This window comes from Oncorhynchus mykiss, chromosome 6 (genome assembly GCF_057628025.1).
Source record: "Oncorhynchus mykiss isolate SJ-2025 chromosome 6, ASM5762802v1, whole genome shotgun sequence".
Classification (NCBI taxonomy): Eukaryota; Metazoa; Chordata; class Actinopteri; order Salmoniformes; family Salmonidae; genus Oncorhynchus; species Oncorhynchus mykiss.
In genome coordinates, this window is record NC_143027.1 from 8804723 (window position 1) to 8825808 (window position 21086).

A 21086-nucleotide genomic window follows, 5' to 3' on the forward strand; every position below is an offset into this window, starting at 1 on the left:
AATGAATCCAAGATTGAACTTGGATTCATTGAACTTGGCCTGAATGCCCAGCGTCACGTCTGGAGGAAACCAGTCACCGCTCATCGCCTGGCCAATACCATCTCTACGGTGAAGCATGGTGGTGGCAGCATCATGCTGTGAGGATGTTTTTCAGCGGCAGGGACTGGGGGACTAGTCAGGATCGAGGGAAAGAAAAACGTAGAAAAGTACAGAGATCATTGATGAAAACTTGCTCCAGAGCACTCAGAACCTCAGATTGGGGCAAAGGTTTACCTTCCAACAGGACAATAACCCTAAGCGCACAGTCAAGACAAAGTAGGAGTGGCTTCAGGACAAGTCTCTGAAGGTCCTTGAGTGGCCCAGCCAAAGGCCGGACTTGAACCTGATCAAACATCTCTGGAAAGACCTGAAAATAGCTGTGCAGCCACGCCCCCCATCCAAACTGATAGAGCTTGAGAGGATCTGCAGAGAAGAATGGGAGAAACTCCCCAGATACAGGTGTGCCAAGCTTGTAGCATCATACCCAAGAAGACTCAAGGTTGTAATCGCTGCTAAAGGTGCTTCAACAAAGTACATGGAAACATGGAAAACGTGAAGGGGTGTGAATACTTTCCGAATACACTGTATTTCATAGCATAAGCCTAATAGTACTGTAGAGCTCTTTTAACTTAATAAGTCTCCAGTATCAACATTTCCAAGCAAACAAAAACAGGGAGAAGGCAGAATCTGTAGACATGCTGAGATAAAAGAACATACTCTTTGCCAGAATTCAGCCAGCCTTCACAAGATCATAACATACTGTAAGCAATATGTCCCCTTTTGTGTTTTACACCTCCAGCAGCAGAATTACATGATATTCATTTTAACTGGCATATAGTACATTCTATGGGTGGTCTTAAACTGCAGTAATTTATGTGTGAGATTATATGAACATGACTGGACATTCTAACATATCTGTATCCATTCTTCATCATCTCCCAGGTCTTCTTCAGATATTGGTTTGATACAGTTTGGAAATCAACTTTGGAGGTTTGTCAGACTGCCTTAAAATAGTTGCAAATGTTGGTGCGCTAGCTAGATAGCTAACTTAAGCCAACTTTTGGCTAGCTCTTGCTAATGGTACAGTGGTACATCATCAAATGTACTTCTGTTGAAATGGGACAAAACAAAGGCTACAAAACATTTTCATATACACAACATCTGTTTGATACTACTAAATCAAATCAAATGTATTTCTATAGCCCTTCGTACATCAGCTGATATCTCAAAGTGCTGTACAGAAACCCAGCCTAACACAGACAGCAGCTGCCTCTGTTAACCTCTGCTATGCCTTGCTTTGCCTTGCGAAGCTTTGCCTTCACACAGCCTGTCTGCATGCTCTGTGGTGTCCGTGTAGTTGCAGGCCTTAATCCAGCCAGCTGAAACTGGAAAACAGCCTACCCAACTGCTCTGAGGCGTCCACATGGTCCTAAAGCATACAGGCGCTGCGTTTTGTATTTTTTCTAAAAGATTGTCAGTTGGATAGGCAAGGTTTTGTGTATCTTAACAATCATATGAATATTCTTTTATGACTCAAATAGGATTCCCTCTGGTGTCCAAAATATTTAAAATCAAGATTTTGTGATATGAACATTTTTAGTTGCATGTATTAGAAAATACCTGCATTGGTTTGTCAAAAATAGCTTTTTAATTCTGTCATGAAAATGAATCTATTTCCTATTAACAAGTAATTTACAGTTTCTATGCCTTTAGTTTTCCATGTGGGACAATTTATTGGTGCATTCTGAAAAGCTATTCAAGGATTGTTCCATAGGGTGGTGTTTTAGGGAGTGATATTGGTTCTTGTAGAATCCGTTTCATTTTATTCCATATTGTTATAGTGTTCTTAACTATGTTCTTAGCTTTATCCTTTCAAATAAACATGTGAAAAGATTTTTGGGGGTGAGCATGTACATCTTCAATAATTATCCATTGTTCCTTATTAGTGCATTAAACAAAATGTCTCAAGTAAAAGCCTTGGGTGGCGAGTCGATACAATACCAAGTCTGGGAGGCTATAAGGCTTTCCTTTTTATTCTATGAATTCTATGTGCCCATATAAAGTCTGTTATGGCCCAGAGGGTCGTTGGTGGGGTAATTGGTATTATCAATGTGTATTTATCACCATGTAAGTTACAATTCAACATTGGAAAATGTCCTTCTTGATCTGTGAGCTGCGATATTAAGGGAAACGTGTATTCTTATTCGTCAGGACGTCTACACCTCTGCTGTTACTGTAGGTGGCAGCATAGACCTCACCAACCCAGCTCCTCTTTAAATATTAAATTTCTCCTTTTTTGAAATGTCATTTTTTTTGCAGGAAAGCCACATCTGCTGATAATCTCTTGAAGTGTTCAAGAAACGTGCTCTTTCTTCTTCTTCTTCTTTTTTTTCTCCATCATGGAGCCCGTGCACATTCCATGGAAGGAGTTGGATTTTGTTGCTCTTTACTTGTATAGAATCAAAGTGAACCTCATCTGTTTTGTCAATCATTGAAGAGCCAGATAAAATATTTCAGCAGACATGTCACATGAGGACGGTGAACATTCCATGGAATGGGAGAATCATAGTATGAATACATCATTATAAAACATTACCTATATAGAGCGTGTGAGCAAGCCAATATGTAATTCATAGGCCTACAGTGTATTGCATTGCAGTGAATGGAGTGGAGTGGGTGGATGAGAAAGTGTAGCTTCTTCCCCCAAGCTATAAGACTGCTGAACAATTCATCAAATGGCCACCGGACTATTTACATTGACCCCCCCCCCCCCCCCCCCCCCCCCCACACACACACACTTTGTTTTGTTTTTAAACTGCTGCTACTTGCTGTTTATTATCTATGCATAGTCATTTTACCCCTACCTACATGTACAAATTACCTCGACTAACCTGTACCCCCACATATTGACCCCGCATATTGACCCCACCTATTGATATAGATTCTACAGACCCTACTGAGTAATTCTAACCCCACTGTTACATCGGCACATAGAATATATGTTTTTGTCTATAAACCAATATGACATTTTATAGGCCTACAATACAGTGGTGTTCCATTGGGACCAATGGAATGGGTGGAGTAGAAAGGGTTGCTGGGTATTTAGACCACAGTTCCCCATGATATAACACCATATATAGATTCTAGTGCTAGATCAATAGGGTCTGTAGAATATTATGTTCTTTACATTCATTTACTTAAGCTCCAACCATTTCTCAATGTGCTCTACCGTATGTTCATATGGGATACAGTAGGCCTACAATTCATTCATGGAATATATGCTGTCACTGCAGCTTCAGAATGGGTGGAAGATTAATTGTCAATTTCATTGTTGTTGTGATATCACAACAGGTAGTTTTATCTTTTTGTAAACATTATTAGCACATTGTGAAGATGAAATACACGTTGCTTTAAATGTTATACTCTATCCATGGATTTGGAAGTCAGAGGTGCTCCTGAGTAGAATGTATCAGATCTCCTAAGCCTGTGTTAACCTCAGACCTTATTTTTGGCGTTTATCCCAAAAACCCTTTTCGTTCCCCATGAATTTTTCACATAGGAATGGCAGAACGAACCAGAGGTAACTCATTTCCAGGTTTTAGGTCTACAAACTGGCGAGCTCTATTCTTGCTAGGTCTTGCTTATTCTTGCTGGCATAATGGAGGTCAGATTGGCACTATCGCTGCAATGCCAGCAAAATAATTAGGGACTTCCGAGTCACAGATTTTTGGAATCCTTCAGAATAAGAGTCCTGTCCCATGTTAGTTTTTGTGTACCTGGGTCTATGATCTAGATCAGGGGGTATTTAACTCTTACCCTACGAGGTCCGGAGCATGCTGATTTTCTGTTCTAACCGGTAATTTATTGCACTCACCTGGTGTCCCAGGTCTAAATTAGAGGGGAACAATGAAAAAATGCAGTGGAACTGTCTTCGAGATCCAGAGTTGAGTTTGAGGGACCTAAATATTTGTTCAAAACTGGATAATGTGGACTCTAATGAGTAGACTGAACCTTGGATTTATAGACCCACAATCAATATATTTTCCTGTAGTGCAATATTTGTACCACATGTATATTTGTATTTATTTATTAGAGATCCCTATTAGCTGCTGCCAAGGCAACAGGGAAAATCATAGCTGGCTCACAGAACGGTAGAAATTATAGAATACATTGTAAGCTTTTTTGTTTACTGTAAAATAGCATTGTATCTGGTAAAATAAAATGTTAGGGTTGGTAACAGGCTGGTTGGTCGGCTATTTGAGCCAGTAAAGGGGGCTATTCTTTGGTAGCGGAATGACTTTTGCTTCCCTCCTGGCCTGGGGCCACACACTTTCTAGTAGGCTTCATTTGAAAATATGGCAAATAGGAGTGTCAATATCATCCGATATTATCCTCAGTAACTTTCCATCCAAGTTGTCAGACCCCGGTGGCTTGTCATTGTTGATATACAACAATATTTTTTTCACCTCTTCCATACTCACTTTACAGAATTCAAAATTACAATGCTTGTCTTTCATAATTTGGTCAGATTTACTTGGATGTGTAGTGTCCGCATTATTTGCTGGCATGTCATGCCTAAGTTTGCTAATCTTGCCAATAAAAAAATAATTAAAGTAGTTGGCAATATCAGTCGGTTTTGTGATGAATGAGCCATCTGATTCAATGAAAGATGGAGCCGAGTTTGCCTTTTTTCACAATTTAATTTAAGGCGCTCCAAAGCTTTTTACTATCATTCTTTATGTTATTTATCTATGGTTCATAGTGTACTGTAGTTTCTTCTTCATTTTATTCAATTTAGTCACATGATTTCTCAACTGACTTGCCTAGTTTAAATAAAGGTAACATTTTTTGTTTTTTGTTATTAAATGTAAAAAAATGTTAGCTTATCAAGCTAGGTAAAATCTTATTGGTTGAAGAATTGTTCCGCCCAAAAATAACATTTAACTGGGCAAGTCAGTTAAGAACGAATTCTTATTTACCATGATGGCCAACCATGGCCAAACCCAGATGACGCCAATTGTGCTCCGCCCCATGCAACTCCCGATCACGACTGGATGTGATGCAGTCTGGATTTGAACCAAGGACTGCAGTGATGCCTCTTGCACTGAGATGCAGTGCCTTAGACCACTGCATCACTCGGGAGCCAAACAAATGAAAAAAAGTTGTATTTCCGACATCACAACAAGGAAATAGAAAGCTCTGACAAGCAAGTGAAGCGTTTAGTTTGTGTACACGGGAAGCGTAATTCGGATATGTTGCCCAATTATAGTCAAAAGACCAATCAGTAGCAAACAAACATAATTGTGCGGCGTTCAAATGCTAGTCGGAACTATGAAACTCTGACATTTCGACTTGCTATCTCGTTTTATAAAGATGATCCCGAGTTTACCACTTGGAAAGTATCAGAATCAACCAATATGAAGCTCTAAGCATGTTAATTATGTTAATTTTTACTCGGAGGTTCCGAGTTTCCGATAGCAAGTAAACATGGCATTGGACTGCCTGTGTAAACGAAGCGGAAGGTCTTAAGAATGTAAAAAATAACTTGCACTGTATTCATTTAACGAAAATTATCTCTGTAATTTGGTCTGATAAAGCAGTGAAAACCCTATTCGCGCGGGACTAGTATTACAAGAGAACGTTGGTTATGTAATTATTACCATAGAATTCCCATTATTCCAGTCGGCGATTCTATTTTTTATTTTTTTTTAACTGCCTCCTGCAATAAGTATTTTTGTTGTTGTTAAATGGACAGTTAAATGGACAGTTATGACTGAAGCCTGGACGTTTATTTTTTTTTAATCAAGGCGTGAAGATATTTCAACATGTCTACGTGATAACATGAAACACTGATAACTCCAGTTTGGCTCCCAAATTCCTACGCCATACCGAAAAGCATCCTCGGTATAGTGTCGCCATAATATCTGGATTGAGGAAGTGTAATTATAATCATTAGGATAGTTTCGCGATCCGCAGTAGAAGACGTCCTAAATGGCCCCAACTTGCAGATGTGAGCTAAACAGCGCACTTGCACTTGAGATGCATTTTTAGGCTATGAATGAGAAAGTGCACTTGTCATTTCCAAACGTTTAGCTCAGTTGTAATACTGATTTGCGATGTATTAACAGCAAGGGTTGCATTACATAGGCGCAATGTTTTTACAACTGACGCATTTGGCGATGTCCAATTCATTGGCACACCTATAAGCAAAAGCATTCACTGAAAGTTGATACATAGGCTTTTCATATATTGGCTATGCGCAGCACTTCGTTTTAAGCATCAAATGATCGAATCAGTTACTGTTTTCTTGCTGAAACAGCGAGAAACACTTGAGAGAAATGTAAAGCTCAGACATTTCTCTCAAAACACATGGATGTCGATTTGCACGGGACTAGTATTATCAGAGGACCTCGGTGGAGTTGGTCAATAAACTGTTGTTATTTCCGGCTGCAATCATTTCTCTCCTGCTATGTAAAAAATGACCGATATTAGAGATAAGGACGACATTTAAATTACAGATGTGGTGATTTGTGCTCGTGCACATAATTACATAACCAATATCCCCCAGTAATAACCAATCCCGTGCGACTCGTGCTCTCCTTGACCTGCATGGCACAGCAGGGGTTCTTGAGAGGGAGCTGTGTTTCTTTATACACTACCTTACATAAAGCTATCTGAATTCTTTCAAACATATAAACATATATTTGTACTTCTTTGCAAATATATTTATTGGCCACTGTGAAATACTACGGCAAAGGAAAATGATCTAACGTCAGCAAAGTGGATGGTCAATAAAATTATTCAATATAGGCGAGACCGGAAATGCTCTCCAGTTGTCGCCAATTTGACGTTTTCAGGCCCAGTTCCATTTCAGTCTCTAGCCTCTTATTCTTCAATCCCTTTGATGCACTGGACTTGAAAGCTCTTAATATATCAAATTAATTCGATGGCCAATCAAGATAATGTATGTATCCATCACCATATTGATCTTACCTTTCAAATAACCTCAGATTTGCAAACCAGCTAAGGAACAAACGAGTAGGGAAGGGAGGCTCGTCACCGAAATGGAATCGGACGTGTATCGTACGCCTTTTCCAGTAAATCCGACATTCTGGAATTCTGAATTCTCTGTACTCACGGAGAAGCTTGACAAGACAGCTAGCTTGTTGAAACTCACATTTCAACTCTCTCTTTACATTTGTTTTTATATCTAATATCCACCGGTTGTTGATCATTAAAAAGGTTAATTGTTATATTTTAAAAAACGATCTACTACGTGATCCCAGGTCGGTGTAAGGTAATGTCGGATATTTTTTTTAAATTATTATTGGGTTGACGCGCTCTCCATAACACGAAACAACATCATGTCTGCGTGTAACGGAGTTAGCTAGAAAGCTAAATATAGCTTGCTGGCAAGTAGCCTAGTAGAATTTAGTTAAACTATAAACTAGTTAGCTAACGTTATAGTGAGGTTGTTATTATTATGGTGTTGGTCTAGATACATTTTGTACAGAATCATTGGTGTGTAGGTAGCATCAAGGCCTAACGTTAGCTACTGATCTAAAATCAGCCAAATTATAAACCGTTAACGTTAGCTAAAGTAAAGGCCATGGCGTGTTTTGAAATACAATGTGTTATTATAATCATAACTAACCTTACTGGCTATCATGAGTTTGCTAACCATTTACTTATATTAATTTATGGTTAGCTATTTGAATATGAACATAGCTAACGTTAGTTTAGTAAAACAGGTATCAAAAACAGATTTAGCTAATTTTAATAGGCAGGTAACGTTAGATGGCTAGGTAGTAACCATTTACTTATATTAATTTATGGTTAGCTATTTGAATATGAACATAGCTAACGTTAGTTTAGTAAAACAGGTATCAAAAACAGATTTAGCTAATTTTAATAGGCAGGTAACGTTAGATGGCTAGGTAGCCCCCCCCCCCCACACACACACACACACACACTACAATTGCATAAATATCCTTAATACCTCATATTCAACCATTATTTACATTTTAAAAATCTCCAGAATTTACATTTATTTTAACTAAACTAAATAACTAAATACAATGTTAACAGTACCCACTGGTGTTTTGGATTGCTAAATGGAATGGCCCGTTACTACCTCTCTACATGAACACATGCTAGCTACCTCAACGTGTGTTGATTTACAATCGGTATTTATCACTGAATAGTGTCAACTAACAAGCTAGTGCATGTAGGCTAGATGAAAATACTATTAAGTGGATCTAGAACGGGAGGAACGGATCACTTTACTTGTATCTTGTTCAATGGTCAATTTTAGCACTGTTTTCAAGATGGGAGTACTTTCAGTACAGAGTTTAAACTGTGATCATTAGGCTTTCCTCTAGCATCCCAGCTCTAACTCAACATGACTTAAAATGCATAAAAAGGATGCGGTGTGAATTGTTCGACTTGTGTATTTAAAAATGCAATGACCATGTTATTTTTTCTCACTCGGCTGATTATTTACACAAGTGGAAGAATAGTTCCGTGTTCAAGTGAGGTGCTGCTGCAAGCTTTTGAAGTTATACCCCTTTTAATTTAGGATACATGCTAGCCCTATTATTCTGTCTGATAGTGAGTTGTATTTTCCCCAGAAAGAGAACAGGAAGGAAGGAAGGAAACAAATTAGTTGCTCATGTTCCTAAGACTGCCAAGGACTTGATCTGCTCCTTCCATTAAAACAGAAGCATACTGTTTCACATCCTTGGTTCCACAGAAATGCATTACGGATCATGGTTCTTATCGAAAGCAATCAGTTGTGGGATGCAGGCTGTTGTGGTGTTTGTGGTCTCTAGGCATTTGATGCTGTAAGAGGAGTAGACATAGCAGCCAATATTGGTTCCTCTACTCTGCATTTGTACTTCCTTCTCCTTATGGGACTTTGTGCTTGTGTGTTTTATCACTTCGGTCTTCAGCATGTCATTTTCCACAGAATTCTGAGGTTATTTGGATGTGAAGGGTCACTTTATTGTACACCTGTAGACTAGAGAGACCTTGTTCATTTCTGGGGATGTGTGGACCAAACCATGTAATGCATGTTTTTTTATATTTTACCTTTATTTAACTATGCAAGTCATTTAAGAACAGATTCTTATTGTCAATGCCCTGCCTTGTTCAGGGGCATAACAACAGATTTTTACCTTGTCAGCTCGGGGATTTGAATTTGCAACCTTTTGGTTACTAGTCCAATGCTCTAACCACTAGGCTACCTGCTGCCCCAGGTCTTTTTCATTGTTCAGAAGGGAGATCTGCTTTAGGGCTGGGCTCTATTTAACCTCACCTGTACAGTCTTATATTTTCTAATAATAGCAAACCCAGTTAACTGCCTACAATGTTCTTTTAATGGGTTTAGAAGAGATGGACACTCCTTTAAGTTACGGTTGTGTTATCATTGTAATGCAGGATGATAGGCCTGCTCAAGCTTGTCCCAGGGAACTGGACCAACTGGAGTGGAGTCATGACAACATCACAACACAATGTTGATTTAACCCCAAATCTCTGTCTCGAGCACATAGATGCGTCGTACCTAAGGGCATTTTATAGCCCGCTCCCAGAACTGTTTCTGCTATCATGTCAACTCCTTGTATGTTTGGTATGACAGTGAATTGACATGATAGGATCAACAGATCTGGGACCAGGATACAGTTAACAGCTGTCTGATCTTAATTTGAGCCAGTTTGCAACAGCATGAAAATATTCCTAGATCAACAGGAAATGTGAATTAATATGTGGATTATAATTAATGGCCTTTTTTTTTTTTTTTGGAGGGGTTGATACATTTGTTTTATTTATTTGGGGTCATTCCACCTCAAAGTACAAGAACGATGATTCTGACACCCACCATCGGATTGTTCTGAAATTGTTTCCCTTCTTAGAAACAGATAAGATTTAGCATTCCTGCAGCATTATTTGTGGATTCATATAATATTGAATAAAAAAAGTGGAGCCTCCCGGGTGGCGCAGTGGTCTAAGGCACTGCATTGCATCGCTGTGCCACCAGAGACTCGGGGTTCGAGCCCAGGCTCTATCGCAGCCGGCCGCGACCGCAAGGCCCATGGGGTGGTGCCACTGTCGTCCGGGTTAGGGAGGGCCTTGCAGGGACATCCTTGTCTCATTGTGCACTAGCAACTCATGTGGCGGGCTATGCGCAGTGCACGCTGTTTCCTCCGACACATTGGCTTCCGGGTTGGATGCGCGCTGTTAAGAAGCAGTGCGGCTTGGTTGGGTTGTGTTTTGGAGGACGCACGTCTCTCCCGAGTCCGTACGTGAGTTGCAGCGATAAGACCGTAACAATTGGATACCATGAATTTGGGGTAAAAATAAATAAAGTACAGATTTGGACCAAACCTTTTTATAACAACGAGTTAGACATGAGGAATCCAAAAAACTGGTAAAAAGCCACCCACGCACACAGCACACCAATTAGTCATTGAAACTGTTGGGTTTACAAGGCTTTCAGAAGGTATTCACACCCCTTTACTTCTTCCACATTTTGTTGTGTTACACCCTGAATTGAATATGTATTAAATTGACCTGGCCTAAACAAAATACCCCATAATATGGAATTATGTTTTTAGAAATTTCTACAAATTCATTAAAAACGAAAGGCGAAAGTCAAACGAAAGTCAATAAGTATTCATCCCTTTGTTACGACAAGGCTAAATACGTTCAGGAGTAAAAATGTGTTTAACAAGTCACATAATAAGTTGCATGGACTCTCTGTGTCAAATAATAGTCTTTAACATTATGTTTTTGAATGACTACCTCATCTCAGTACCCCACACATACATACATACATACAGATAATTGTAAGGCCCCTCAGTCGAGCAATGAATTTCAAACACAGATTCAACCATAAAGATCAGGGAAGGGCACCTATTGGTAGATGGGTATATATATTTTTATAAAGCAGACATTGGTTATTCCTTTGAGCATGGTGAAGTTATTAATTACACTTTGGCTGGTGTATCAATACACCCAGTCACTACAAAGATACAGGCGTCCTTCCAAACTCCGTTGCCGGAGAGGGAAGAAACAGCTCAGGGATTTCACCATGAGGCCAATGGTGACTTTAAAACAGTTTAATGGCTGTGATAGGAGAACTGAGGATGGATCAACAACATTGTAGTTACTCCACAATACTAACCTAATTGAGAGTGAAAAGAAGGAAACCTGTATAGAATAAAAAATATTCCAAAACATGCATCCTCTTTGCAAGGTTTTTTTCTGTTTATTTAGAACCGAACAATAGTATGAAGAAACGATACTACATGTCAGACATAGAGACCTGATACTAATTACTCATTGGCTTTTGACCATTTCTTTGTTTTCCCCATGTCTTACTCATTGTAAGAAAAAATCTTAGCCCAAATCAGATATTAGGTACTCTATCTATTGAATATTATATGAATTCTATAAATTAAAATGGCCAATTTGGGTGCAATCAATTAACACAATTGATTGCTTTCTCAGAGATTCAAAGATTTGAATGCTAATCTTTTCTGTTTCTAACTACAGAAACGATTTCAGAACAATATGAGATTGCTGATGTGACATGGAACAATCCTTAGGGCAAATCAAGTCTTGACATTTTAAAGTTGAAATTGCACATTTTATAAGCCTTTTTTAAAGTTGTTTTAAACCTCGAATACACTACAAGTTTGCATTTCTTGTTGTGTAGGAACATTCTCAGCAACACAAGTCTGATCATGTTAAGATCCCGCATATGTACCACTGCAGTAAACACATCTGGCTATGTTCATGTGTAATGGAATAATGAAGAATCTGATCTTCATAGGCCTATCACTGTCTACTAAAAGCTCACTTAAACGTATTCACATGCATGTATTTACAGTCTGACGTTTCTCAAAACAAATCTATCAATTTAATGACATTTTAAGCAGAAGCAAGTCAAGTCATCCAAAATATTGTTCACACCTCTTTACCTCTTCCACATTTTGTTAGGTTAATCATAACAAGCTTGTATCTTGTTAATTATTAGGCTATATATAGTAAGAGCTTACGAGTTCCCTCTGCTCTCTTTGTAAAGGGATGTGTACTAAGGCATTGTGCCAGAGCTAGGCTACTGCATGCAAATCTACTGTAGGGGAAATGGGAACAATTTGTCCGTGACATTTTTTTTACTAGTGCAGCTGCTAGTTGTATATTTATGCTGGTCACAGCATTTTTTTTATAGACTTTAAAGAAAACATTACATTCTCTTGTACGTAATAGTCTAGTATTTGTTGCTACTTTTTCTCGAAAATTGAAGTGGCTCTGCTGAATTCAAGTCAGAACAACCACGCCGACTTGTACCACGTCATTACAGGGTGTCTGTAACTGGCATTGTAATTTTGGGGTCTCAGGTAAATCACATGATAAATTACGTGATGCAGAGACTAAGGCTCTTTTTATTCATATTTACATTTTATTCTAATATTATCTTATTGTGTGTGTCGACAGGGAAGTGCTGTTGTCTCCCGTTGCCATGTCTCAACTGCTGTTGCAGTAAACCACAGACTGCATCACCTGGAAGGATCTAACTTAACCACCATGCCAAGTCTGTTCTTCTGCATTCTGCTCCTGGGCCTGAGGGTCACAGAGAGCCAGGCCAGTGGTAAGTCTATCCAGTGAGATGGGATTAGTGTTTATAACATATTATATAAGCCTTCTAATAAGTCTTTAGAAAGGTTACATGCACATAACAAGTCATAAAGCGCCATAACATTTTATTATCAGATCATATTGATGCTCAGGACTTGATAAGGTCACTAACTGAAGCGTTCTGTATTTGGGTTTTCAAACTGTCGATGGGTCTGCAGGACTCGTACCACCACAGCAAGTGAGGCTGGATGCAGACAAGGAAACACAAACGCTATCGGTCACATGGGAGGACGGCCACGCCTCTACCTTTGACGTGGAGATTCTACGCACTGAACTCATGGAGATGGTGCTGAATGTAAGTGAAGTATTATGTTTGATCAAGACTGTGTTTTAATTTTTAAAAGCATATTGTAACAGATCCTTACTCTTTCTTAGCGTCGGTAGACTACATGTTCACTTGTAGTGTCTTGCTCTTCAGTCGTGTCTCTTGACTGGAGCACATGCTTTTGTCATGGGTGTGATCTGAACCCTGGTCTCACGCTCAGGAAAGCCAACGTCTTAACAATTCAACTTATTTGTTTTGGTAGGAAACAGTGGGTGTAACAGAAGACCAGAGCACAGGGAAGCACCAATGGAACTGGACCTCTCCAGTACCCCTGGAGTGTACCTCTCTGTCGGTCAAAGTACGCTCCAGAGACGGCCAAGATGTCAGCGAATGGAGTTCTCAACAGATACTTCCAGGTTGGTCTCTCTCTGCACACGGGGGGGGGCTTGAACAACTCCCTATATGTTGTTCTTCCTAGAGGAGGGTAAGATTCACGCAATCAGACGGGAATGAGCACATATCTGGAATCCTCCAACCAGAATTTCTGGAAAACCTGGGGATTTTTGGGGAAAGCTCCTGGAATTTTGTACAAAACAGGAATATCACATTTTCACCAATAGCATTATGTACTCGGGAAAACAATAGGTGTGGTGAGCTGTACATGTCCTTTTTATGGACAGAATTGTTTTGATGCCTTTTTAGATGCCAGTAATGTCTGGTGGTTTAGGAGGATTTGATGACGATGTGAGTGGATGGGTGTGGTATGGTGTCGTGGTTGTTGCAGACCTACTCAAACTAATTGCCCCTCTGGAATAAATAAAGTGTTTTTACAGTGGGGCAGGCCTCTGCTGTCATAATCAGGGTTTCTTCTGCATAGAAAAGTATTGGGCGGGTCGCCTAAGTGTTTTTTTGTGGCTGCATATTTCCAAACAATTTTTTTTTTTAAACATTCAGTGTAAACTTAGAGTAATAATACCGTGTGTGTATATGTGTGTGTATATGTAACCGATGTGAAATGGCTAGCTAGTTAGCGGGGTTCACGCTAATAGCGTTTCAATCGGTGACGTCACTCGCTCTGAGACCTTGAAGTAGTTGTTCCCCTTGCTCTGCAAGGGCCGCGGCTTTTGTGGAGCGATGGGTAACAATTCTTCGTGGGTGTCAGTTGTTGATGTGTGCAGAGGGTCCCTGGTTCGAGCCCAGGTCGGGGCGAGGAGAGGGGCGGAAGCTATACTGTTACATATGTGTATATATTTATATGTATGTGTGTGTACAGTTGAAGTCAGAAGTTTAGAATGATTTTATTTCAGCTTTTATTTCTTTAATTACATTCCCAGTGGGTCAGAAGTTTACATACATTCAATTAGTATTTGGTAGCATTGCCTTGAAATTGTTTAACTTGGGTCAAACATTTAAGGTAGCCTTCCACAAGCTTCCCACAATAAGTTGGGTGAATTTTGACCCAGCTGTTGTAACTGAGTCGGGTTTGTAGGCCTCCTTGCTCGCACAGTTCTTCCCACAAATTTTCTATGGGATTGAGGTCAGTGCTTTCTGATGGCCACTCCAATACCTTAACTTTGTTGTCCTTAAGCCATTTTGCCACAACTTTGGAAGAATGCTTGGGGTCATTGTCCATTTGGAAGACCCATTTGTGATCAAGCTTTAACTTGTCTTGAGATGTTGCTTCAATATATCCACATAATTTTCCTCCCTCATGTTGCCATCTATTTTGTGAAGTGCACCAGTCCCTCCTGCAGCAAAGCACCCCCACAACATACTGCTGCCACCTCCGTGCTTCACAGTTGGGATAGTGTTCTTTGGCTTTTCCTTCAAACATAACGATGGTCATTATGGCCAAACAGTTCTACTTTGTTTCATCAGACCAGAGGACATTTCTCCAAAAAGTACAATCTTTGTCCCCATGTGCATTTGCAAACCGTAGTCTGGCCTTTTGTATGGCAGTTTTGGAGCAGTGGCATCTTCCTTGCTGAGCGGCCTTTCAGGTTATGTCGATATACGACTCGTTTTACTGCGGATATAGATACTTTTGTACCTGTTTCCTCCAGCATCTTCACAGCGTCCTTTGCTGCTGTTCTTGGATTGATTTGCACTTTTCACACCAAAGTACGTTCATCTCTAGGAGACAGAACGCGTCTCCTTGCTGAGCGGTATGATGGCTGTGTGGTCCCATGGTGTTTATACTGATGAACATGGTACCTTCAGGCGTTTGGAAATTGCTCCCAAGGATGAACCAGACTTGTGGAGGTCTACAAATTTTGGGGCTGATTTTCTTTTGATGTCAAGCAAAGAGGCACTGAGTTTGAAGGTAGACCTTGAAATACATCCACAGGTAAACCTCTAAATGACTCGAATGATGTCAATTAGCCTATCAGAAGCTTCTAAAGCCATGATGTCATTTTCTGGAATTTTCCAAGCTCTTTAAAGGCACATTCAACTTAGTGTATGTAAACTTCTGACCCACTGGAATTGTGATACAGTGAATTATAAATTAAATAATCTGTCTGTAAACAATTGTTGGAAAATGCACCAAGTAGATGTCCTAACCGACTTGCCAAAACTATAGTTTGTTTGTTTTCTTGACTCCAACCTAAGTATATATATATATATATATAACTGTGTGTGTGTGTGTATAAAAGATAAAAGCTCGACAGGCAGGAGTATTTTATTGATTTTGTTATGTTCAAGTCGTGTATTGCAGGAAATGTGCATTAAAACAGCTAAATAAGAGGGTCTCTTCAATGTTCAGTCAGCGACTGTACCATTGGTGAGTTCCACCATTCCATTTTGACCTCCATTTTGTTTCTTCTCCCAGGGTTGGATCTCCCGGACAACACAGACTCACAAATGTACCCAGAGGGGAAAACGGTTCCCGTGGGCAGCAACATGACGTTCTGCTGCATCGTGGAAGAGGGTCAACAGTTTGGAAGCCTGTGGTACAAAGACACACTCGTGAAAGAGAACATGCTGAGTAGGCGGACCTACGCTACCACGATGACCAATCAGGGCCCGTCCAACCCCTCCGGGACCAATGTGGTCTGCAGCAACGAGAAGAAAATGATTATCGCCGGCGCTGTTGTCTTTGTGGGGTGTAAGTCCACTTTGTAGTGTTGCTTCTACTCTCTCATACTGTCGTGTTCAATGTAGAATTGTGAATCAATCGCGGCTAATTTGCATTGTATGTCTTATCTGTTGTATGTGAATGCCTATTGGCTAAATATGTTGAGATTTTCCTTGACCATATCTCCCCCCCCCCACCATCTCTAGACCCCCCTCTGCCCAGTGACTTGGTGTGTGAAACCCATGACCTGATCTCTGTGGACTGTCAGTGGTCAAAGGGCCGAGATACCTACCTGTTTGGAATGACCCGTCAGACGTACTACACCCTGAATGGAAGGTACAGTCTTACAAACATTCACCTTTCATCCTCTGTTTCCCTGAAGGTGCAATATGCAGAAATCACTCTGCCATTTCCTGGTTGCTAAAATTTGAATAATTCGCCTAATTTCAGTTTGTGAGAAAATAAGTACTCGGGAGTGTAGAGAATCATTGTACCATCAAAACCGCTGTGAAATATCTTTTCAATAACCAAAACAATTTTATTTTCAGCTGTTTGAAGCTGGTGTACAAAACTGAAAGTAAAAGATGCAAAAATGAAACTTAAGCATGGGAAGCAGAGAAATAGTGCACATAGATCTACCACTTCTTAGACTTGTTTCCAATGTGAATGACAAATCTATAACTCACATTTCTGTGTGAATTTGGTTGGATCGCCCAAACAAGTTACATATTGCAGCTTTAGATATGTCTGTGTTGCAAATGGCCTCTAGTCAAAAGTAGTGCACTGTATAGGAAATAGGATGTCATTCAGGACCCGTCCCTATTGCATAACATAAGCTTCCAATAATGTCTACTTTCATCACTTTTCATTGCCATTGCAATGTTCAGGAACTGCCCCAAAGCCAGGAACAGCAACATGCGTTGTGGTTTGGAGCAGTGGGATGGGAACTGGACCCTAGTCGCACGCAACCTGCTGGGCGAGTTCAGGCTTACAGACGCAGCCGAGCTGGGTCACAGAGGTCAGTGCTGCTGTTCAATACAGTCTCATTATTACTAAATATGATTCATATTAGATGACTGTATGTAAACCTCAATACAACAAGTCCACAGCATCAGCAGAGCGAGGTCTTTACACACTCTTTTGAATGTGATGTTGTTGCCAGTCCGCCCAGTGGCCCCTGTGAATTTGACCACCCCAGAGGTCTATAGCTGGAATGCCAGTGTGGGTTGGCTGTGGAAGGATAAGGGTTTCGAGAGGCTGTCCCTTATCTGCCAGGTGCAACGGACCAGCCACTTGAACAGCAGCACGGTGAGTGAACTTGAAAGGGGATTATTTATCCAATATACATGTTTGGGTTACATTAAAGGACAAGTTTGTTTATTTTTCTGCGATTTCACTTGGTTTTGAGAAACTTAACCTACCAGCTAAGTGAGATCGTAAAACAGGTGTCTGTCTGGGCACGTTTATAACCTGCCATTTACATCAAATGGAGATTTGATTGAAAAAAAACAAACGGGTCCTTTTAATCTTACCTTGAGTTGTCTCTGTAAGCCAGTAGTGACAGCATCCACAATAATATGTTGTTTACCTTTTGCTACAGGCAGTAGCTAGCATGATTTAGCATCATCCTCTAAAATGGATGTAATCCAATATCCCTGATGTTACCAAATGTCGTCACAAATGTGTGTGATACATTTTTTGGAATGTTATTTAAATTATAAGAGAGTACAGAGAGTAAGGAAGTAAAGAGTTCGACATTTAAGGGGGAGATTGGAACATCTCAAAATATTCGACCACTACCGCCTTTATTCAATTCTATTTCAACGAGGCAGTGACCATGAAAACATGTAGGAAAGGATCATCTGACTAGGTGTATGACATCGAAATAATTTATTGTATGCTTATGGCTTTGTGTTGTTTAAAAACCTATATATTTTTTTAAACAAATCTAGCAAACCTACACTGGTTACGGACTGAACACAGTGGTACTGAAGGACCTGCAGCCCGATGAAAAGTACAGCGTTAAGGTTCGCTGTGGATCCCAGAAGAACTTCTGGAAATGGGGAGAGTGGAGTCTGCCGCTGAGTTTCCAAACCAAAATGGACCGTAAGCACACACCCCTGTCATTGGAGATATTTTTGTGAACAGTATTTTATTTTAAATATAAATATTGTGGTATTGAGATGAAATGCTATTCAGAGGTATACACCGACAGAGATTATATATAAATCATACAAAACATCTAAAAGAAATGCTAAAACAATCACAGTAACATTTAACTCTGAAATGAGACTTGACATTCCATTGACCTTTGACCTAGTCATGACTCATTGATATGTTTGGTTACATGGCGTTGCTGTTTCCACACATACGGCTTTCATTAGACAATGAGGAAAACACTGAAATACAGAACTAAACACTTTTTAAGAGATGGAATTCCGCAGTAGGGGAAACGGCCCCACTAGCGGCTCCACTACCGTTGTTATTGTTTTTGTTTTGTTGAGGTAGCAGCGCTGGGGAGCATGGTGCATCATGGTAAAACACGTTGCAGTACATATGCTGCTGTTCTGTCACGCGTGTCAGTGGGGGAAACAGTGTTCATTGTTTGCAGTGACGTCTTTGTTGTAATGTCACCCACGGCCGTGGCAGTTTCACCATTTAAGGATTCCCAGCTTTTAAGCTCTGTTTTTTTTCCTCCTGTGCCAGGCCCTGTTGCTCCTGACATATGGCTGTGGATGGACAGCGACAACCTAGGCCGTGTTTTGTGGAAAGTGAGTACTACCTAGCTGCTTATCATAATATTCTGGGTGTCTGTGTGTGTGTGAGTGGTCATGTGAGAAAGTATCTACAATACTAGTCCTGGATTTAAAAGCACTTTCAATAGAAATACTCCACTAAGCATATTTTTTTGTCTAGCACGAGCCTTCATCTGTGTCTGCAAAACTGTTCCTAAATGTACTCCTCACCGGCTATCCATTTCTCCTCAAGCCTCTAACAAAGAGCGAGAGCCATGGCCAGATCAGCGGTTATGAGGTGATCCTGTGGAGCCCTGAGGAGAACAGCCAACAGACTCTCACCCTTCCCCAGAGTGTGTATAGTCTCCCCATCAACGTGACTGACCTCGGGAGTAAAGTCACGGTCACTGTCACCGCTCGGAATCCTGCAGGAGTCTCCCTCCCAGCGAACGTTGTCATCCCCAGATACTTGCCAGGTAAGAATGGGGGAAAACGGGTCGTCATCCCCAGACACTTACCCGGTAAGACTGGGGGAAAACGGGTCGTCATCCCCAGACACTTACCCGGTAAGAAGGGGGAAAACGGGTCGTCATCCCCAGACACTTGCCAGGTAAGAATGGGGGGGGAAAGGGCCAAATTCAGCGTCTCAGAATAGGACTCCAGATCTACGATCAGTTTGGCTTTTGAAATCATCAACGATAGGGCACTCCTGCTCTGAGACGATTTATGAATACTTGCCTTTGCACTCTCTCCTTTACACATGTAACTTTAAAAGTGATGCATGTTGGGAAAACTAGGTCTCTTGGAATGAGACTGAACTCCGACTATCTTTTAGACGCAGAGGACACCGCCATCTCCAAGGTCGCGTTCAATGGCAGTGGGTTTCCCCTGTCCTGGGTGGCCCATGCTAACGCTAGCTGTGGCTACGTGGTGGACTGGTACAACACTAGCTGCACACAGGACTGCAATGTGGAGTGGACCAGGGTGGCAGCGGACAACACCAACACCATGGTTCAATCCGGTGAGTCTGGGAAGATAACATTTCTTTTTTTTCAAGTTTACATAATTTGATTTAGTGTGTGTGACTGGCCCGTCTGCATTTGCCAGAAAGCCAGTCTATCACAGAGTGTGTCTCAATAAATGTTTTTTTTTCTCCTTCGCAGGGAACTTTTTTGCAGGAGTGAGATACACGTTTTCTTTGTATGCCTGTTCATCGGAGTCCACGGTGTTGCTAGAGAGGTGGCATGGGTACATGCAGGAACTTGGTAGGTTGGCTGGCAATTGAATGACTGCAATTGAATGACTGCAATTGAGCATGTTGTAGTTGTCTTTTCTGGGATATTTTACTCCAAAAAAAAACACATTTGAGTATTTTGTTCGTTATTACACTACGCTTGTCTTAAATTATATATTAAATTGCTTAGATCATAGGAATCACTGTGCTGCCATATTTATACACCTATCCAAGGCCTTAGATACTGTCGACCATCGCCCTACTCATTCAGTGGTTGTCTGAAATGGGCCCCGACCAGTCGTCTTGCAAGTGGTTTGGGAACTATCTATCAGACAGGAGACCATGTGTTGGTGTCAAGTTACCTCGATATTACTAAAGGTGTCTCGCATGGATCGGTTTTGGGACCTGATCTCTTTACTATTTATATAAATAATATTGGACCTATTTGCAAAGACCTGTAACATTCCTCAGTATGCAGATGACACTTGTGTACTCTATTGTCCCTGCGGCTGACGAGGCTATGTTGGAGCTGCACTCAGATTTTGTCCCTTGTTGATTTAAAATTGTTACTCAATGCGGGAAAAAACGAAATGTTATATTTTCTCGTAGCAATATTTTAGATGGCTTACACATTTATGCATTGGATGGTTCTTTCATCGAGCAGGTTCCAGCCTATAAATATTTGGGCTTTTGGAATGACAATAATTTGACGTTTAAAAAAAAACATACGGATGAGCTCGTTAAGAAGCTGAAATTTTAAGTGTGCTTATTTTTATAGAAATAGATCGTGCCTCTCCCTAAACAGCAGGAAGCAGATTGTACAGTCAACTTTCCTGCCAGTTCTTGACTATATGGTGACACTATTTACTGGAATGCAGAAGCCACTACTCTTAAACCTCTGGATGCCATCTACCATAGTGCCCTCCGCTTTATCACAGTTTTAATATGCGTCAGTGCTTCCTGTGCTTCCTGTATCAAAAGATTGACTGGTCGTCATTAATGTCTGTAGAGCATTCCATTACTCCATTTTTGTTTATA

At 40.6% G+C, this 21086-nt stretch overlaps 1 protein-coding gene across 2 annotated transcripts in view; it reads left to right on the forward strand.

Moving 5' to 3' along the window:
- The window catches only part of lifra (LIF receptor subunit alpha a), a 47437-nt gene that overhangs the window by 16872 nt on the left and 9479 nt on the right, over positions 1 to 21086 (forward strand). The window contains exons 1-13 of one of the 2 annotated variants that reach the window (XM_036979355.2): positions 6852 to 7336; positions 12538 to 12691; positions 12897 to 13033; positions 13266 to 13419; positions 15834 to 16109; positions 16286 to 16415; positions 16967 to 17097; positions 17242 to 17387; positions 18032 to 18185; positions 18786 to 18850; positions 19068 to 19290; positions 19650 to 19835; positions 19978 to 20079. In XM_036979355.2, coding sequence (XP_036835250.2) covers positions 12628 to 12691; positions 12897 to 13033; positions 13266 to 13419; positions 15834 to 16109; positions 16286 to 16415; positions 16967 to 17097; positions 17242 to 17387; positions 18032 to 18185; positions 18786 to 18850; positions 19068 to 19290; positions 19650 to 19835; positions 19978 to 20079 — 1768 coding nt within the window. In that variant the 5' untranslated portion in view covers positions 6852 to 7336; positions 12538 to 12627. Of the gene's footprint in view, positions 1 to 6851; positions 7337 to 12537; positions 12692 to 12896; positions 13034 to 13265; positions 13420 to 15833; positions 16110 to 16285; positions 16416 to 16966; positions 17098 to 17241; positions 17388 to 18031; positions 18186 to 18785; positions 18851 to 19067; positions 19291 to 19649; positions 19836 to 19977; positions 20080 to 21086 lie in introns of those variants that run through there. The other variant, XM_090236936.1, reaches the window with a different exon arrangement.